At 40.6% G+C, this 16,350-nt stretch overlaps 1 protein-coding gene across 3 annotated transcripts in view; it reads left to right on the top strand.

Moving 5' to 3' along the window:
* LOC121942750 (spectrin beta chain, non-erythrocytic 4-like) overlaps positions 1 to 16,350 on the top strand; it is a 47,507-nt gene that overhangs the window by 2,261 nt on the left and 28,896 nt on the right. For all 3 annotated transcript variants that reach the window (XM_042485995.1, XM_042485994.1, XM_042485993.1), the window contains exon 2: positions 3,245 to 3,391. In XM_042485995.1, the coding sequence (XP_042341929.1) occupies positions 3,269 to 3,391 (123 nt within the window). In that variant the 5' untranslated portion in view covers positions 3,245 to 3,268. The remainder of the gene's footprint in view (positions 1 to 3,244; positions 3,392 to 16,350) is intronic.

The following is a 16,350-nucleotide window of genomic DNA, read 5'->3' as shown; positions in this document are numbered from 1 at the left end:
AACATTTTTTAACTCACATTGCTCAGAGGAAAATGTCAAACATGCAATGCTCTGTGCAGGATAGTTGTCAGTGCCTTGTTACACTGCTGGCATTTAGTGTGGCGTAATTACGCGGCACTGCCATTGCAAAAAAATTAAAAGATACGGTTACCTCGTGAAAAAAATGCTTTGGTCAGTGGTCATGTTGGACAAACAAGGTCATCTTACTATTTTTTTTTACTATTCTTTAATATTTTATGCATTTTATGTTTATAATTTGTTCAGTTATCAGCCCAAGACACCATAAGTTCACTAAGACTGTAAACAGTCATATGGGCTCTCAATTTAGTTGGTAGCTGGCCACAATTTTTGTGTGTTGGTTTTGGGATTTGTGGCTGTGTTTAGGACAGTCTTATTTTTATATATTGTTAAAAGTCCTCTTTTAACGTGGCTTTTCCTCTTTAGCACAACTTAATCTTTAGGACTAAAGGGTACTGAAGAGGTGAAGTTAGGGATCAGACTGGAGCTTTTCACCCCCATTACCCTCCCACTCTGTTTCAGGAAAAGAGCAGGTGCATGCCTAAAGGCTGCATTGTTAAACAGTATGTCTCTATGGAATAGATGTTACACATTCAAAAGTCCTTCTGTAGAAATTCCTCTAATTTTTAAGCCTGTTTGTGCTTTAAATATTAATATTAGTAGTAGTAGTAGTAGTAGTAGTAGTAGTAGTAGTATTGTTATTATTGATAAATATAATACATTTAACTTTATAGACGCCTTTCAGAGCACCCAAAGTCACCTTATAGAGCATGAAAATAAAATCAAGTACCAACAACTTTTCTTTTGTTTGGGTCAGATATTACGCATTGGTGCATGAGATGAGCTATTGCTTGTTAAGGATAAACAATGGTAAAGACCATTTTTTGTGTGATATAGAGCCATATCTGTTTTCTCAAGACTTTAAAATCCATCATTTGCCTTTTGTCTTTTAATTGACAGATCAAAGGTTTAGTCGATAAAATATCAGAAAAACTACCATCATAATCTGAGACCAGCTGTTCAGATACACGAAGATGGTGAAATCTGATGACGTGATGGTGATGAGGCTATGAATCTACCCCTCTCCCTCGTCTTTTCTGTCCTGTTCTTCCCCTCCGACGTCAGACAAACTTCTCCTCCTCCCCCTCCTTCATTCATTCTCATTCACCCTCGACCGCCCCACCCCCCTAACACACACTCCTTCTCCCCTCCTCATCTTCCCTCATTCAATTCATTTACAGTCTCAAGAGAGGCATAAGGCTGTGACCCTCCATGACCTCCGCAGTCATGGGACCTGTAGGTGTGTGTGCGCCTGTGTTTTCATGCACATGTATGTTTACAATCCTTGTGAGTGTGCACACACTCCATGTATGTGTATGAATGTGTGAGGCGTGTTTTCTCATGTAAGCTGGCACGTCCTTACTTGTCTGTGCTGTGTGCAATTATGTGACAGGATGAGGTGACAAACAGAGGAGGGGGTTGGACAGATATCCAACCACTGTCCTTTTAAGGAAAGAGAAGCAGTAAATCTATCAAACTACAAATACATCATCCAGGATAAATCACTGCTCTGTCCAATCGTCTACTACCTGTCTCTCTCTTCCCACTATCACTCCTCCTCTTTTCTTTCTGTCCAGATCTCTACTGTCTCTCTCTCTCTTCTCTCTGCTTTACCACTGCAGCAGAGTCAGGCAAGCTGGAGACAGAGAGTAGGGCTGCCTGGGACTGCTGCAGAGAGAGAGATGGTAGAGGGGGGTGGTGTGTGTGCTGCGGGAGAAGAAGGATAAAACAAAAGCAGCTGTAGGGGAGTCGTGAGCTCGCAGAGACTGGCATTCATCACACCAAAAATAAAAAATCTCTCCCTCTGTTTTTCAGTCTGTCTTCCCCTTCATCCATCCTCCTGCTTTGACACCATTTAAAGCCCACCTCCCCCCTCCGCCACCTCCAGCTCAGCATCATTAGCCATGACTGGTGAGCCTGGAGGCACTGCTTGCATCCCCTGCCCCCCCCCACCACCACCACCAAAATCACGGTCTTTTGCTCCTCCCTCTCCTCTCCTCCTCCACCCCATCTCTCCTCCAACCAGCCAGGCAGTCCGCTCACTCACTGAAGGTGTGAGGCAAGGGAGGGGCGCCCATGCACTGGCTCAGCTGCCTGCCATTTTATTGTTTTGGGGAGGATCATTTTTTCTTCTTTTTTTCTCAGTCCTCCTCATTCTTGCCCTCTTGCTCGTCACTGATCCGCCCCTCTCTCTCTCCTGGTACAGCGAATCCTCAACAACATAGCAAGGAGAGAGAGAGAGCGAGAGAGAAAGAGAGCATGAGAGTGAGAGCGAGGGGAGCGCAGCCTCAGTTTGAAGTCTCCAGTCTGTCTCCTCAGCCTCCAGTATTGTTGTTATTTACCCTCCTGCCTGGCATTTTCCTCTCAAAACATCTTTTGTGGGGCTGTCTCATGTTCAGCTCTCCAGAAGGCGCCTCTCTTTTTCTTTAGCTCCCTCTTGTCTCTCCTTCCTTATTCTCTCTCTCCATCTGGCTCTGCGGTGAAGAGCGTCTTTGCATGTGTGTGACGGCAGTTACCGGTGAGGATGCGGATACCAGCGGCTGCCTGCAGCTGCCACAATCCTGTGGGCTGTTCCCATTAAACGCTGCCGGTAAACGGGTTACTTGCTTCACAGTTGGGTTAGGGGAGCTGGTCAAAGGTGCAGGTGGAAGTGTTGCATGCAGGTGTGAGGATGATGCTGACCTGAATATTTTGGTGATGCTGTCAGCGCAGGCGTGAGGTGTTCTCACTGAGTAGGTGTGTGTTGATGCTGTGGATCTGTTGTGTACATGTGAATTCTTGCCGCCATGCTTGTTGGTACACGTGTGTCTGCCTACATGTGCCTGCTGTGCGTCATTAAATATTCATGTCTGTGTGTTTGACCTTGTATTTCCCACAGTATGTGTGACTGGTGTGTTTATCTATAGTACACTATGATGTTTTTATTCAGCTTTTACACATAAGCTGTGAAAATGTGTGTATCTCTTATGCAGTTAAATATTATGTTTTTCTTTTGAGCTGGATATCATTTCAGCATGCACCTGTTAATGTGTGTGCAAGTGTTTTTCTGTATCAGGGAACTTTTTAAAATGAGGAATCTGTTTACACACCAACAGTTATTTACAGTTTGTATGCTCATCCACTATTGACACCCCTCTCTCTTTCATTCTCTGCCTGTCTCACCCAGCTGGGGGACTGGGTGTGTGAGAAGATGCTGATGGCGAGGGACAGCAGCCGTGACGAGACCCAGAAGCTTCATAAGAAATGGCTGAAGCACCAGGCATTCATGGCCGAGTTGGCCCAAAATAAGGAATGGCTGGACAAAATTGAAAAGGTGAGTGCTGCCGTTCCCTATAGATAGTGTTTTCCTGCCCCACGGGAAACTTTTCTCTAGAAAGTTCATAAGGTCATTCTTGTGCTGAATGAGTTTTATGTCCTTTGGCTTTTTGGAACACAATGAAATGCCACTCTGGAATGTGGAATCATGTTTTTGTGTATTATATTTTATGCTATTTGGGTTACCTTTGAATGTAAGCAGCTGAGGATGTCAGGATAGAGATAGGGAAAAGGAATGACATGAATATATTGATTTCTAAATGGAGCCAGCAATTAATTTGAATGGGCTTGGGGCTTATTGAGCTACATATCATAATCTTTGCTTCTTTTGAAGTATGTATTTGCCCTTTTGTTGTTTGAGATAAGTTTGCCTCTTCAAAGCTTTGTTTGTTGCCATATGTTGCTTTAAACAGTCACATATTAAACAGGCTGTTCTCATGTACTGTTCATACGTATACCTATGTAAGGCAATGCACCAAAATTCATATCCCACGTAATCATGAGCCAGTAATTCATGTGTAATCTACATATTTGGGAAGGTTGTGATCACATGATCAGTGCGCTGAGGGGATCAAAGAAGGAAGTACTCGCCGTAAGGAGGCAGGTTGAGGGGTGGATGGGTCACACAGAACACGGTACTGACCCTAAAGGAGTAATTTTTGGGTCATTTTAAGGTACATTATCACTATTTTTTCTTTTCCTAAACCTAACTACAGTAACTTTACTTGCCTAAACTAACTTAAGTAACTCGGCATTAAGTACATAACTTTTTTGAAGTGCATAATTTCATTCATTGGGGGTTAATTTATTACATACATCATACAAACCATTGTATGATGATGTGTTGTTCAAAATGCTGTATACCAGGCCATGTTGTGACAGACTTTTCATATATAATTATCTACTACAGAGATGTAGTCCATATTCATCAAGTGTTTCTATTTTTTTCTCTACCTCCTATAGGTATATGAAGACTTTCCCACTGAGTCTTGAAAAGCACCTAGCCTCAAGATATGAATAGAAATAGAAAAACAAATGGAAAGGCGCACAGCTCTATGTTGAATCGTGATATATTATAGATGCCATCTAGCTCACTGTGCTAATGGTTATCAGAGAAATCTATTGATTTTAAAGGGTTAGGGTTAGGGGTAGCTGTGTTTGGAGAGACAAATAGCAGTTGTCAAAAATGTGTTTGCTCACTGAAGGTAAAGATTTTTTTATTTTTTGTAAACTACAAGGAGGAAAGTGACCTCTTACATCTGTTTCCCTTGAGACATGCATCACTGATGTAAACAAAACTTGTACCTTAATCAACATTGCACAACCTTTTATTAACCAATGTCAAATTTATTTTAAGTTGTTTTATTCAATAGTCCTTGTAATAAACCCTCCAGTGCTAAACTCACTTAATTAAAGCGTAACAAAGCCAGTGGCAAGGGCAGAAAGTATTTAGAAAGGCGTTTTAAATAGAGAGGGGAGCGCTGTAACCTTCACCAGTGCTCTGTGTTCTGATAGGATCTGTTTCATATTAAGGAGATTTTTACAGCACATCAGCCTCTTGTGTAAAGCTGCAGTCGTCACAGACATAATTGGGTTAGCCAGTGTTTCCCCAGCTGCATGTCCAGGTTTGGCTGGGTTGACTTTGGGCTGTTGTGTCCACACCTCTGACTGGCTGCGTTGACGTGAACCTTCATGTGCAAAATCAGTACTGTTCAGTGCAACATTCCCTCAGGGACTCATCACTGATTTGTGATTCTTTTTTAGGCATCGTGCATGTGTGCGTGCCTCTATTACCTCATTCCCACCGCAAGAGGGCAGAAGTACAGGTAAATAGCAGACAGCAGCAGGAACAGAGGTTTTTGAACACTTTTCAGTGGTTTCTTCTCTTTATTTGTAGGTGACGGACAGTAATTAGTGATGGAGCGTCATTGCATCTCGCCGGTTAATGAGCTGAAATTACCATGTTCACCCGGGTGTTGCGTTCCCATCACTGCCGATCGGAGCCGGAGGCGATAAAACCTGTGTCTGCTACAGAGTCATTTGACCTGGGTGTGAATGCCAAATGTATGCATTCCCATTGCATTAAAAAGCCAGATGTTAGCGGATAATAGCAGGTTTTTTGTGCAGTGGGAATGAGACTTATTTTGGGTCTGAGAGAGGCAGTGAAGGCAATAACTGAATAACGATTGCTCACCTTGTAATACTGGCCTTAGATGTTAATATGCTATCTTGTGTATGAATAGATTTCTGCATCTCTCTACTTGAGACTATTTCTTCTAAATGATTGATCAAGGATTCAGAAGAAACCTAATTTTAGGCACAAGTTCGAAGAAAATATATAAAAGATAATACAATTCCCACATGTGCAGTCTTGTCCTGGCAGGGTTTACTTATGTAATACTACAACCCAGTCATGGTCTACAGTTTTCAAAAACAGGCTAACTGATGCTGGTTCCTGACCTGTTGATGCTATTTTAGGTTGTCATATTATATTGACAGCAGTCTCAGTGTTCCTGCTGTCAGTACAAAATTGGATATTGTATGTCCTGACCCTTCAGTATTCAGAGTGAGTCATAGTGAGTGGCTGCTGAAAGAATTTTGACAGGACACATGGATGATGATGATGAACCCATATGAGCTGTTGTAGAAAATCAAGCTTGTGAGTGTATGCTATAAACAAATTTAGGCATTACATCTGTTCTCAGGAAAGCCAAATAACTGCTGTATTTCTCATCAAACACCAAACTGACACTACATTTATTATCATAGAGCTAGGCATTTGTCCTGCTATCTAAAACATTACATTTTGCTTTACTGAGTGTATTTCAGTCATTAAAACTATTAATATTTTGCTATGATTGCGTATACAGTTGACTGTGGCTTAATGGCTTGATCCTCTGCAGTCTCATCCTGGGCAGGGCTGAAACTGAACTCCCCTGGTAGGAGCAGAGGGATAGAGCCAAGGCACAACACTGCGTTATGTGTTATGCTTGCATAAACACTGTAAGTCATTTATTAAAGAAACACACCAAAAAAATGATGGCTTGCATGTTCTTAAGCAACAAGGACAGTTCACCTGAAAATCAAAAATGAATGTCTTTCCTCTTACTTGAAGTGATATTTATCAGTCTTGATTGTTCTGGTCTAAGTTGCTGGGTGTTGGAGATGTCCGCTGAGGGATGTCTTCCTTCTCTCCAATGTATGGAACTAGATGGCACTCAGCTTATGGTGCTTAAAGCGCCAAAAAAATACATTTGAAAAGGGAGCATCGTCTCTTTCCAGAAACTATGACACAGTTCCTGAAGATAATAAACAGACCTTGTTGTGAGCAGTTTCATGTAGGAACTATTTCCTTTCTGCTGAACTATATCTGCTGCATCACACACTAGCTCAGCTAGCATCACTGAGCTAGCTGATGTTACAGCTGAGCCATTAATCTGACACCATTAATGTTTACATCTTGTGCTTTCACAAGCATGAGTCTCTCACCCATGATTAGATGCTTGCTTCCTTCTGGGTGGTGGTACATTTGGCAGTTAGCGCAGTAGAATGAATATAGCTCCCATTTTAGGGTGTATCCTCCTTAGCCACTAAAAAAGGATAATCATTGTTTTTCAAACAACCTTTGCTGTTGATTTTCTTGTGATAACAGTGCCATACAGTCAGAACAGAAAAGCTTTAAATAAACCACATCAAAGTTGAGACATTACATCATCTCTCTGTCCTTGTCCAGTTAGCTCACTGATCACTGTCACATTGTAACTGATGGTTATGCAGGTAGGCAGCTTCACTCACTGCCAGCCTATAATCTGCACTTAATGTCTAATTACTGTATGCCTGTTGCTGAGAACCCAGTCATTTCTCTCTATTTCGTCTTATATCATGGGCACTGTGTGATAAGTGTATGGCAGAATGTGTGGCATATGTGTGTGTACGTGTGGACACGTGCATATTATCACATGTGTGCATGTCATAAACGTGGGCACATGGTGTGAGGAAACTGGCTGACTGATGTATAATGATATACAGTAATATAATGTAGCACTGCAAGGCCTGAGACCACAGAGCTGTTTCCATTACATATTAATAGGTCATAAAGGTAGAGTTGGGTTACTGGAAAGGAGAAGAGGGTGAGAGTGGCAAAGGAGGAAAAACACTCTTGTTTCTAACATTTTTAACAATTTTTTATGTTAGGAAAATATAAGCATAATATAAGAAAATGTAAGTTCCCCATTTGCAAAGCAATTTCGATGTTAAAGTGAAATGATCTCACATCTGTTGTGATAAAAACTGATATTAATGCATTATTTGCAATAATAATGTAAGTGATTGGCATAATAATTCTGGACTACAGTTCAAAAGGGCTTTGGTTGCTTGATGTGGTCTGTTATCGATTCATGCACCTGGACTTGTAGAAATATCAAATCTGCTGCTGCTTTGCTATATAAAGGAGTCCATTTTGTTGTGAATATTGCTTTGAGCATTTCTTTATTGTCATCTACAGATCAAAGTATGTAATTTGGTATACAGTTTAAAAAAAAAAAACTATAACAGCAAACTAAATACTTGTCATTTCTTACACTACTCAAACAACACAGAAATCCTAAAATACTAAAATAAATATTTATGCTGCAAAGAGTCCAACTTGACTGCAGGCAACAAAATCAAAGGTGTGAAGAGTGTGGAGACTTCTGTGAAGCCTGCTTACACTGCAGGATGAATCTCCTTTGCATCCTAGCCAACATGTATTCAAAACCACACACACATACACAAATCTGAATTAAAGCTAAGGTCAGCAGAGAGATGGAGAAGAGGATGGTCAGGTTAATATGTACCTGAAAGATTTGACAAAAATACACTACAATCATGTGTGATACAGAAGAGCTGGTGAAGAAAAATCTGAGACGGCATTTTTTTAAACAGTGGGATTAGCTTAAAAATGCATTGGTGGTAAGGAGAGTGCTTTTGTACTGTGTAGGAGTTTCTGTCTTGGTTAGGACCAATTTTCACAGTTTTTTGAAAATTTTGTCTCGTCGTCACTTCTTTTAAGAGCCGCTTTAGGGTTAAGGATAAAATTAGATTAGGTGTTGGTTAGGGAATACATCATGCCAGTATTAGCCTCACAAGTATATTACAAATGTGTATTGGTGTGTAACAGCTCTAGTGGTCCCAGGTCTTGTAGCAGACTGTATTCACACCAGGCCATCTAGCTGTTGGCAGATAGACAGGGTTTAGCTTCTGAAGTTGTAACATGGCATCCATCTTCACCCCAAAAGCCTGCTCCACGGTTGTTGCTTAGCAACTTAAAAAATATGTTGCTAGATAACATTCATAGGATTTGGCATGTTGTCATGGAAGTAGTGATAAAGATTTGTACACATTGCTGACTAGTGTTACAAACATTATTCTGTCCCTTTGCTCTGTGCTGTAACTTAAGTCCTGATATGAACATATTTGCGCGTCATTTTCCAAAAAATATTATTATTATTATTATTATTATTATTATTATTATTATTATTATTATTATTATTATTGTAAAGACTTTATGAAGTGCTTTACAATAAAAATGCATTACAGATTAATAGATTAAGGGAAGGTTAATCAGGCAAACAAAAAAATCCTTGGGCTGTAATATGAATCCTGATTGATCTCGATAAATATTCAAGTAAATTGTTACTGTGTTATTTCAGAGTGGATTGTGGTTCTGTTTGGTGGTACCTGGTACTTCCTGTCCACACTCTCAGCATCTTGTGTCCTGGTTGTGTCTCTGTACTTGTGTCCTCTGAGAGTCTTCAGTCTATTTATGTAGGAACCCCTCTGTGCTGTAAAGGACTCTGTGAAGCACATTGCCTGTTTTTAGGTTAGCGTCAGCCATCTGTAAGTTTGTACCGTATCTGCATTTCAGTGTGAAGAGCGCAGCGGTTTTGGGAACTGAAAAATACCCTTAACAGTTCAGCTGATCTGCTGCTGCTGTTGAGCAGTTATTGAACTTAAGTGTCCCAGAGAGTGTCTGATAGCTACAGATGCCATTTGCTCAATGCCTGTTAGATCCCTTGTTCGTCACCCCCTCTCCTCTTGAGTGAAAGCACTCTTTACGTTGAGGTCTCCTAAAAGTGGCCGTCTCCCCCTCTTTTCCTCATCAGCAGCCTCCTTATAGACGGAGCCAGATTTGAGCTGTCCATTGCCTGTAGCTAGCTACCCAAAGACTAACATCAGGGTCATAACATGACACTTACTGGCATAGGGTTGTGCTGGTTTGTCCGTAGGAAAGAGTGCATTCACCTTTATACCTCAACTCTAGATTGTTTACTCCCCTGGAACCTAGGGCTGAGCGATAAGGCCTCAAATTGAAATCTCAGATTTTGTTCATACCAAACTTTATTCACAGTTTTATTTTTTTTTTTTCATTCTTAAAAACAAATGACAAAGAAATTACTCAAAACAAGTTTTGCTTTGATATTAGCAATAAAAAATAACAAGGGCAAACTGAAAAAAGTAGAGGGCTTCAAGTCAGTATTGCAAACTTCAGTCCTGTATATTGTTCAATTTTGCTGTTGAAACAGTAGAGAAAAATTACCAGTTCTGAAATTATAAAAATGTTGTTCAGCATTAGTAACATATAAAATATAATGTTATTCCTTGTGTCCAAATAACTGGACCATAGGTCTGTTGTAGTGGACGACATCCCCACCAGCTCTTTAGCAATCTTTTTATGTGTACAGTTATACAGATGAGGAAAGGCAACTTAAGCACAGTACCTGTGGCTTGGTAGCACATACCTGCAAAATCTAGATTTTCATTCTAAAAATCATCCTAAACCACAAATTTGCATCAATAAAATCGATTTATTACCCAGCCCTAGTGGAACCAAATAATTGCGACATGTGCACCTGGAAATATCTCCATCCTCTTCCAAGAGAACTTTGTTGTTCATCATATAATATAAAACAGTCTAACTACAGGAAACACCCAAAGACACATAGTCTTACAGTCCATCCTTATAAAATCACATTTGTATTGATTCCATTCTGCCACCAAAATGTCCACCTCTACATCACCACTAGTATGACCCTCAAGTTCAAGTTCAACGTTCAGAGCAAGGCACTTATCTCTAATAAGCAAAGCAACTGACCTCCACAGCACTTGTCCAATGGGATTCTGGCACTGAGGGAAAGGAGAAATTATGGCGAGAGAAATTTTACAATAGAGACGAATGCTACCCACGGCACTGGTGGGCAAATGTTTGTTCCAAAATAGTTATGTTATAAAAAAAACTGTGCTGACAGTCTCCACCTCCTCCTGCGCTGTCTGTGTCTTACACACACACACACACACACACACCTGCGCTGTCTGTGTTTTACACACACACACACACACACACACACACACACACACACACACAGCATCGCAAAACCTGACCATCTCAAGGGCTCATTTTACAGCATTGTTGACTGTACAGGACATCAGCTAATCAGCTAAACTTTCATTTGCCACCGGTCCTCTGCTTGCTAGCATTGCACCCATACTTAAAAAGGTAACTAATTATTAACACAGAGGTCCGTTGAACCAAGACGGCAAAGTCTTTACTGCCTCCCACATAGTCAGCGGAAATGCATTAGCTCCACTTCTTCAGTTCTTACCTTTCGCACGCTAGACATATACTCTGCAACACTGCTTGTCAGAAGGAACTCACATGTTTAGCCTGTGGTAATGAGCTGTTGTATTTAAATAATTTTGCTCTAGGTGGCTGTGGTCTCTTCTTTAAGTTTATATACAACATAATACATTATAATTTCAATAAAATAAACAGAAACAAGTGTATATGTGAAACAAAAAGGGTAATTTAAAAAAAAAAATTCCATTTACCAGCCACCTTGGCCGCTAAGTCAAAAGGTTAATTTCGGACACTCTCTGTAGCTCTACTTTCCAGTCGTCCTGGGATTTTGGTAGAAATTCTTAAGCCAGCAGAATAAATAAGAGAATATAGGATACAAGGTTGTACAATTAATATTTTGATGTTTACATTCTAGATTTGTCCATAGCATCTTAGTTAGCTGGTTAGTGCTGCTCTTCATATTAACCATCAAACTGTGCCTTCTTGCACATTTGTTGCTGAATCTGCTGTAATAATCCTGGTATTCTGTAGGCTGACAAACCCAGAAAACCCAGCAGTACAGCACTGTCTTACTCCAGCAGCTATTGACAGTGACAGTGTACACTTGATGTTTGTCAGTGTGGGACATTTTGTAGGTGTCAGAGAACATGTATCTGTGTGTAAAGATCATACAAAAGAAGACTAACACAACAGGCCTCCTGTGGTGTGTAGGTGACAGGAGAGACCAAAACAGAGGAGGCCTTCATGGATGATTATGATGCACCTTGTGTGCTGTGTCAGTTTCTATTGTGACGTCAAGTGGCTGGCAGCAGCTGGAGCGATTTGTGTTCTCTTCCTGTGCTTGCAGTGGTTGCCAGGCAACAGCTGTCCAATCCCCTCGCTCTTCTCTTTGTCGTCCCTCCTCTCTTCTGCAGCTCATGTATGAAGGTCATTCCTCCTTCCCTCCCATTCTCTCTTATGCTTTTAATCTCAATCTTCTGTCCTTTGACCAGGAGACCGGAAACACGTTATGATTTAACAGGAAGTGATATAAGACGCAGACTAGAGAGAGCTCAGAAAACTGCTTTGGACTGTGTAGATATTGCTTACAGCAGTAGGTGTTTATGTAGTGTAGTATGGAGGGCCAAATCTGATAAGCTGAGGTTAGCAGTGTTCTGAATGTGAAATGCATTGTTTAATCAATAACTCTGCTGTTCTGTTGCTGCAGGATGACTGGGCTTCCTCAACGGGCCAGATAAACAAATCTGAATATGTTGATCATATCTGTAATGTGAAAGCATGACAAGGGAATGACCTGAGTAGAAACCAAAACTCAAAGAGGAAACCATACTTTGTGTTACCTATGCACATTGCTGGTTTCTAACCAAAATTAGAACCAAAGTTTGTTTGTTTTTTTGTTCAGAGGAACAAATTAATGTAGCAGTAGTCTGTACGCCTTCAGAAGATGTGCTGCTTGTACAGACATGGCTAGTCATTCTGCAATGTCTGTAATAAAACTCTGCAGTGATTTAGATGAAATAGAAGCTGCTGGCTGCTGCGGCTGATTTGCCTCAGTAGCAGCAGATTGTGTTTGTTTGTGTATGTGAGTATGTGGGGGAGTGTGTGAGTGCACACTGAAAATGGCTCCTTCTACATGCAGTTGCTACAGTAGCCTGAGTCCATGGGTTTTTCATTCCTGTCCTCTTCTGTCCTGTTACGCCTGATAATTAATTGGCCTCATTAACTCATTAAGAATTACAATCTCAGATTCTACAGCCGAGATCCCACTCTCACTTGATCTCTCTGCTTTATCACACACTAGTAAAGAGATGAATAGTGTTAGGCGAACAGAGTCAGAATATGAGTCTTGATATTTCAACTCATATTTGAATGTCTGTGCTGTCTTTTTTTGTTTGTGTTTTGCGTTTGTAGCAGTTGTCTAGTTGCCCCCTTTCTATACAATATTCCTTATGTGTGCACATAGCCAGTACACTCTAAAAAACAATTATTTGGCTCAAACAAAGAAACTTAATGCATTGGTTTGCATCAAACTTTTTGAGTTATGACAGCTTCTAATGAAATCACGTGCAACAAGTACACTACATTTAGTTAGGGAAATTGGCTTGTCTTCTGTAATCAAAGGCATTTTTAAGCAGCACTTAATTACTGATCGCAAAACACACGTTTTTGGGAGGGGGGTTTAAAATTATTTTTTGCGGGCATTTTCCCGTTAGGGGACATATTTAGAGAGACAGGAAAGGTGGGACAGAGAAGGGGGAGCAACACGCAGCATAGGACCACAGGCCGGACTCGAACCCAGGCTACTGCAGGAGCGTGCGGCACTCACTCTACCCAGTGAGCTAGAGATCACCCAGGTCACCCCCAAACAAGTTTTTAAGGAAGAAAGTAAGAAATTTCCTTTGTGTCATAGTTGTTTGGCCTGCAGGTCCCTAACAAAGTCTTAACTGTTTGAATTTACCCAGGAATATTAAGTGGTCAGAGGATGGGACTTAAAATCCTGAACTGAAGGTAGGGATAAGTTAAATTATCAAGCCAATTTAATTGCCCTACGACAACTTACATTTTTTTAAAACATAGATTTGAGTTAAAAATTCACATTATCAGCATTATTATGTCAACACAACTCATCAAAATTATGTTTGCAACTTCTCACTGATCTTTATCTAGATCAGTAAATTAAAATGTTTTATCCTGCAACCATGCATTTAATTAGTTGGTGGTGATAGGTCCCATGGATTACTTTTATTTGTTATGGTTATTATTTATTATGTTAATGTTAGCATGTTACTATTGGATGTCAGGGCGCTCATTACATAACATTAAGCACACAGGCTTTGTAACATTTTCAACATTACAGGCCAGAAGTGACCTTGCATTCATGTTTGGTCAGCATGGTAACATTTAGCCTGTTTACCTCATGTTTCCTTAGCCCATTATGTGTGTATTGGCATTTTGTACAGTTTTAAACATTTAGTGGTGCTAGATGAGAAGTCAGAGGTTTACCACAACATCATTTTGTTTTTTTTACAAGTGATGCTAATAATGCACAATTATTGACTTAGCTCTACTGATTAAATGGCTGCAATACAAACGTATTGCAGCCATTTAATCAGTAGAGCTAAGTCAATAATTTCAAAAACATCATGTGATCATATCAGTTGGCAAAACCTAATTTATGTAAGCACATTATTGCACCCAGGTCCTCTCCCTTTTTGACATCTACTACATGCAACTGCCTCACATCACAAAATCCTGTGTGCATTAAGCTTTGACCTGTACTTTTGTGCTGGCTCTGCAGTATATGAGACAGTGTGTGCATAAATGAGGGAGTGTGTGTAGGTGTGCATGCGGGTGGGTGGGTGTGGAGATATGTACACTGACAATATCAATGGAGCAGTGATGACTCCAGCACTCTCCCTGAGAGCAAATAGTTAACTACCAGGATTTGCTGTTATATTTCTATGGTCTTTCAGTCAACTGTGGTTTTATTTAGATACTTCGGCCACACCGTTCCTACAGCATTCATGCCAGTAAAGCATATAGAGTTGGACTGAACAGAGACAATGATGCTGAGGAAGACAGAGAGGGCTGAATGTGAGGTTGTGTTCCTCTGGTTTAAAACACATGGCAGGGTAGTCCTCTGAAAATCTGACAATGTGCTCTACTAAAAGCTGACTAAGTACTGCTGCATGATTTAACTGAATACACTGGGGGTAGCCAATTTTTTTTCAGGCGTTTTTGCGTTTAATTGATAGAACAGCACAATTGTGAAAGGAGGAGAGAGTGAGGCAAGAGGCAACATGCAGCAAGAGGAGTTGTTTTTTTAGTGTGTAATGTAATGTGTGCAATGTCACAGACAGGCAGAGAACAGGTAAACAATAGAAAGCAGCAGGAACAGAAGTCTGTGAAAACTTTTCATTGGTTTCTACCCTTTATGTCTCTTACTTATTCAGACTGTCTTTTAAACTCAGTGCAAATTAATTTGGATTGGTGTTTTGGTGCTGCTTAGGAGGAGACGGATGGTAATTAGTGACGGCGCATCATTTAATCTCGACAGTTAAGGAGCTGAAATTAGTGCGTTCACCCGGGTGTTGTGCTCCCATCAATGCCCACTAGAGCTGGAGGCACTAAAAACCTATGTCTACTGCAGTCATTTGACAAGGGTGTGATGCCAATTGTAGACATTCTCATTGTATTGAAAAGCCGGGTGCGAGCAGGTGTTAGCAGGGGGGTTTTGTGCAGTGGGAATGAGGCTTTAGAGAGCCAATGCCCCACTCTCCCCTTTGTTCCACAATATAATCCCCATATCGTTTTACATTATTTACATGTATTTACAGACTGTTAGGGTATCTCCTGCTTTACTTGCTGCTAAACTGGACTGTACAGTAATTTTAATTAATACAAACAAAAGCTAAGACATCCACATCTGGTCATCATCTAGTTTGTGATTCTGATCTCAGTATGCATATCACTACAACCCTGCTGTTAAGACTCCTGTCTTTCAAAGAGAGCTCCACTTTGACTGGGCTTCATGCTCAACAGAGGTGTTTAAACCTTACCCCGTTTGCATGATTTGGAGCATAACTTTGGTCACTTTATTTTGAAAGAATTGAAAGAAAATCAGAAAAATCACGCTTATAGCACAGGCATGATTCTTATGAGGTTGGCTTTGTTTTTTTTCACTACAGTGAAAGAGATATGACTTAACTACCACACAATTTCTTTATGTCTTTCCTTGCTTACATCAAGTTCATACATGAAAGTGCGGTAAAATGAAATGAGTTTTTTGTCTAATGCCTCCCAAATCCTGGAGCACTCTGAGCCTTCTGATGCACTCAGTCAGTTCCAGAAGACACACTCAGGGGTTTGAGATAAACAAAAGTAGAACAAAAAAGTTCAGTTCACCTCTTCCTCCGGTCAAAGTGGTGCTTTTACAGCAGCACCGAGGGGGGTGGGGGGCATTTTAGCTGTATGGGTGTTCACGGTGCTTATCTTCTAGCATTAGCAGGGCACCTGGAAAAAATGTCATCCCTAGCTCTGTGCGTGTGTGCGTACAGTAAGTGCTTATCTATCTCTCTAACATCTACTCTAGCTAGAGCAGGCTGCTTGTGTAATGCCTTTTTTGTATCTCTGACAGAGATGAATAGAAAAGATATGGTTGGTACAAAAGTGAATACGGTGGTTTTGGATGTCGTTGAAACTGTGACTTTGGAATGTAAGTTCTCTATTTCTATGGTAAATTACATTTTGAAAGAGTAGTGTGCTGTTGAGATTCATATTAGGACTGGGCAATATGGGCTACAAATTATTTTGCAATATTTTTAGGCTATATCTCAATACAC

Source organism: Plectropomus leopardus, chromosome 5 (genome assembly GCF_008729295.1).
Source record: "Plectropomus leopardus isolate mb chromosome 5, YSFRI_Pleo_2.0, whole genome shotgun sequence".
In the NCBI taxonomy this organism is placed as follows: domain Eukaryota; kingdom Metazoa; phylum Chordata; class Actinopteri; order Perciformes; family Serranidae; genus Plectropomus; species Plectropomus leopardus.
This window is presented reverse-complemented; position numbering and strand designations above follow the sequence as displayed.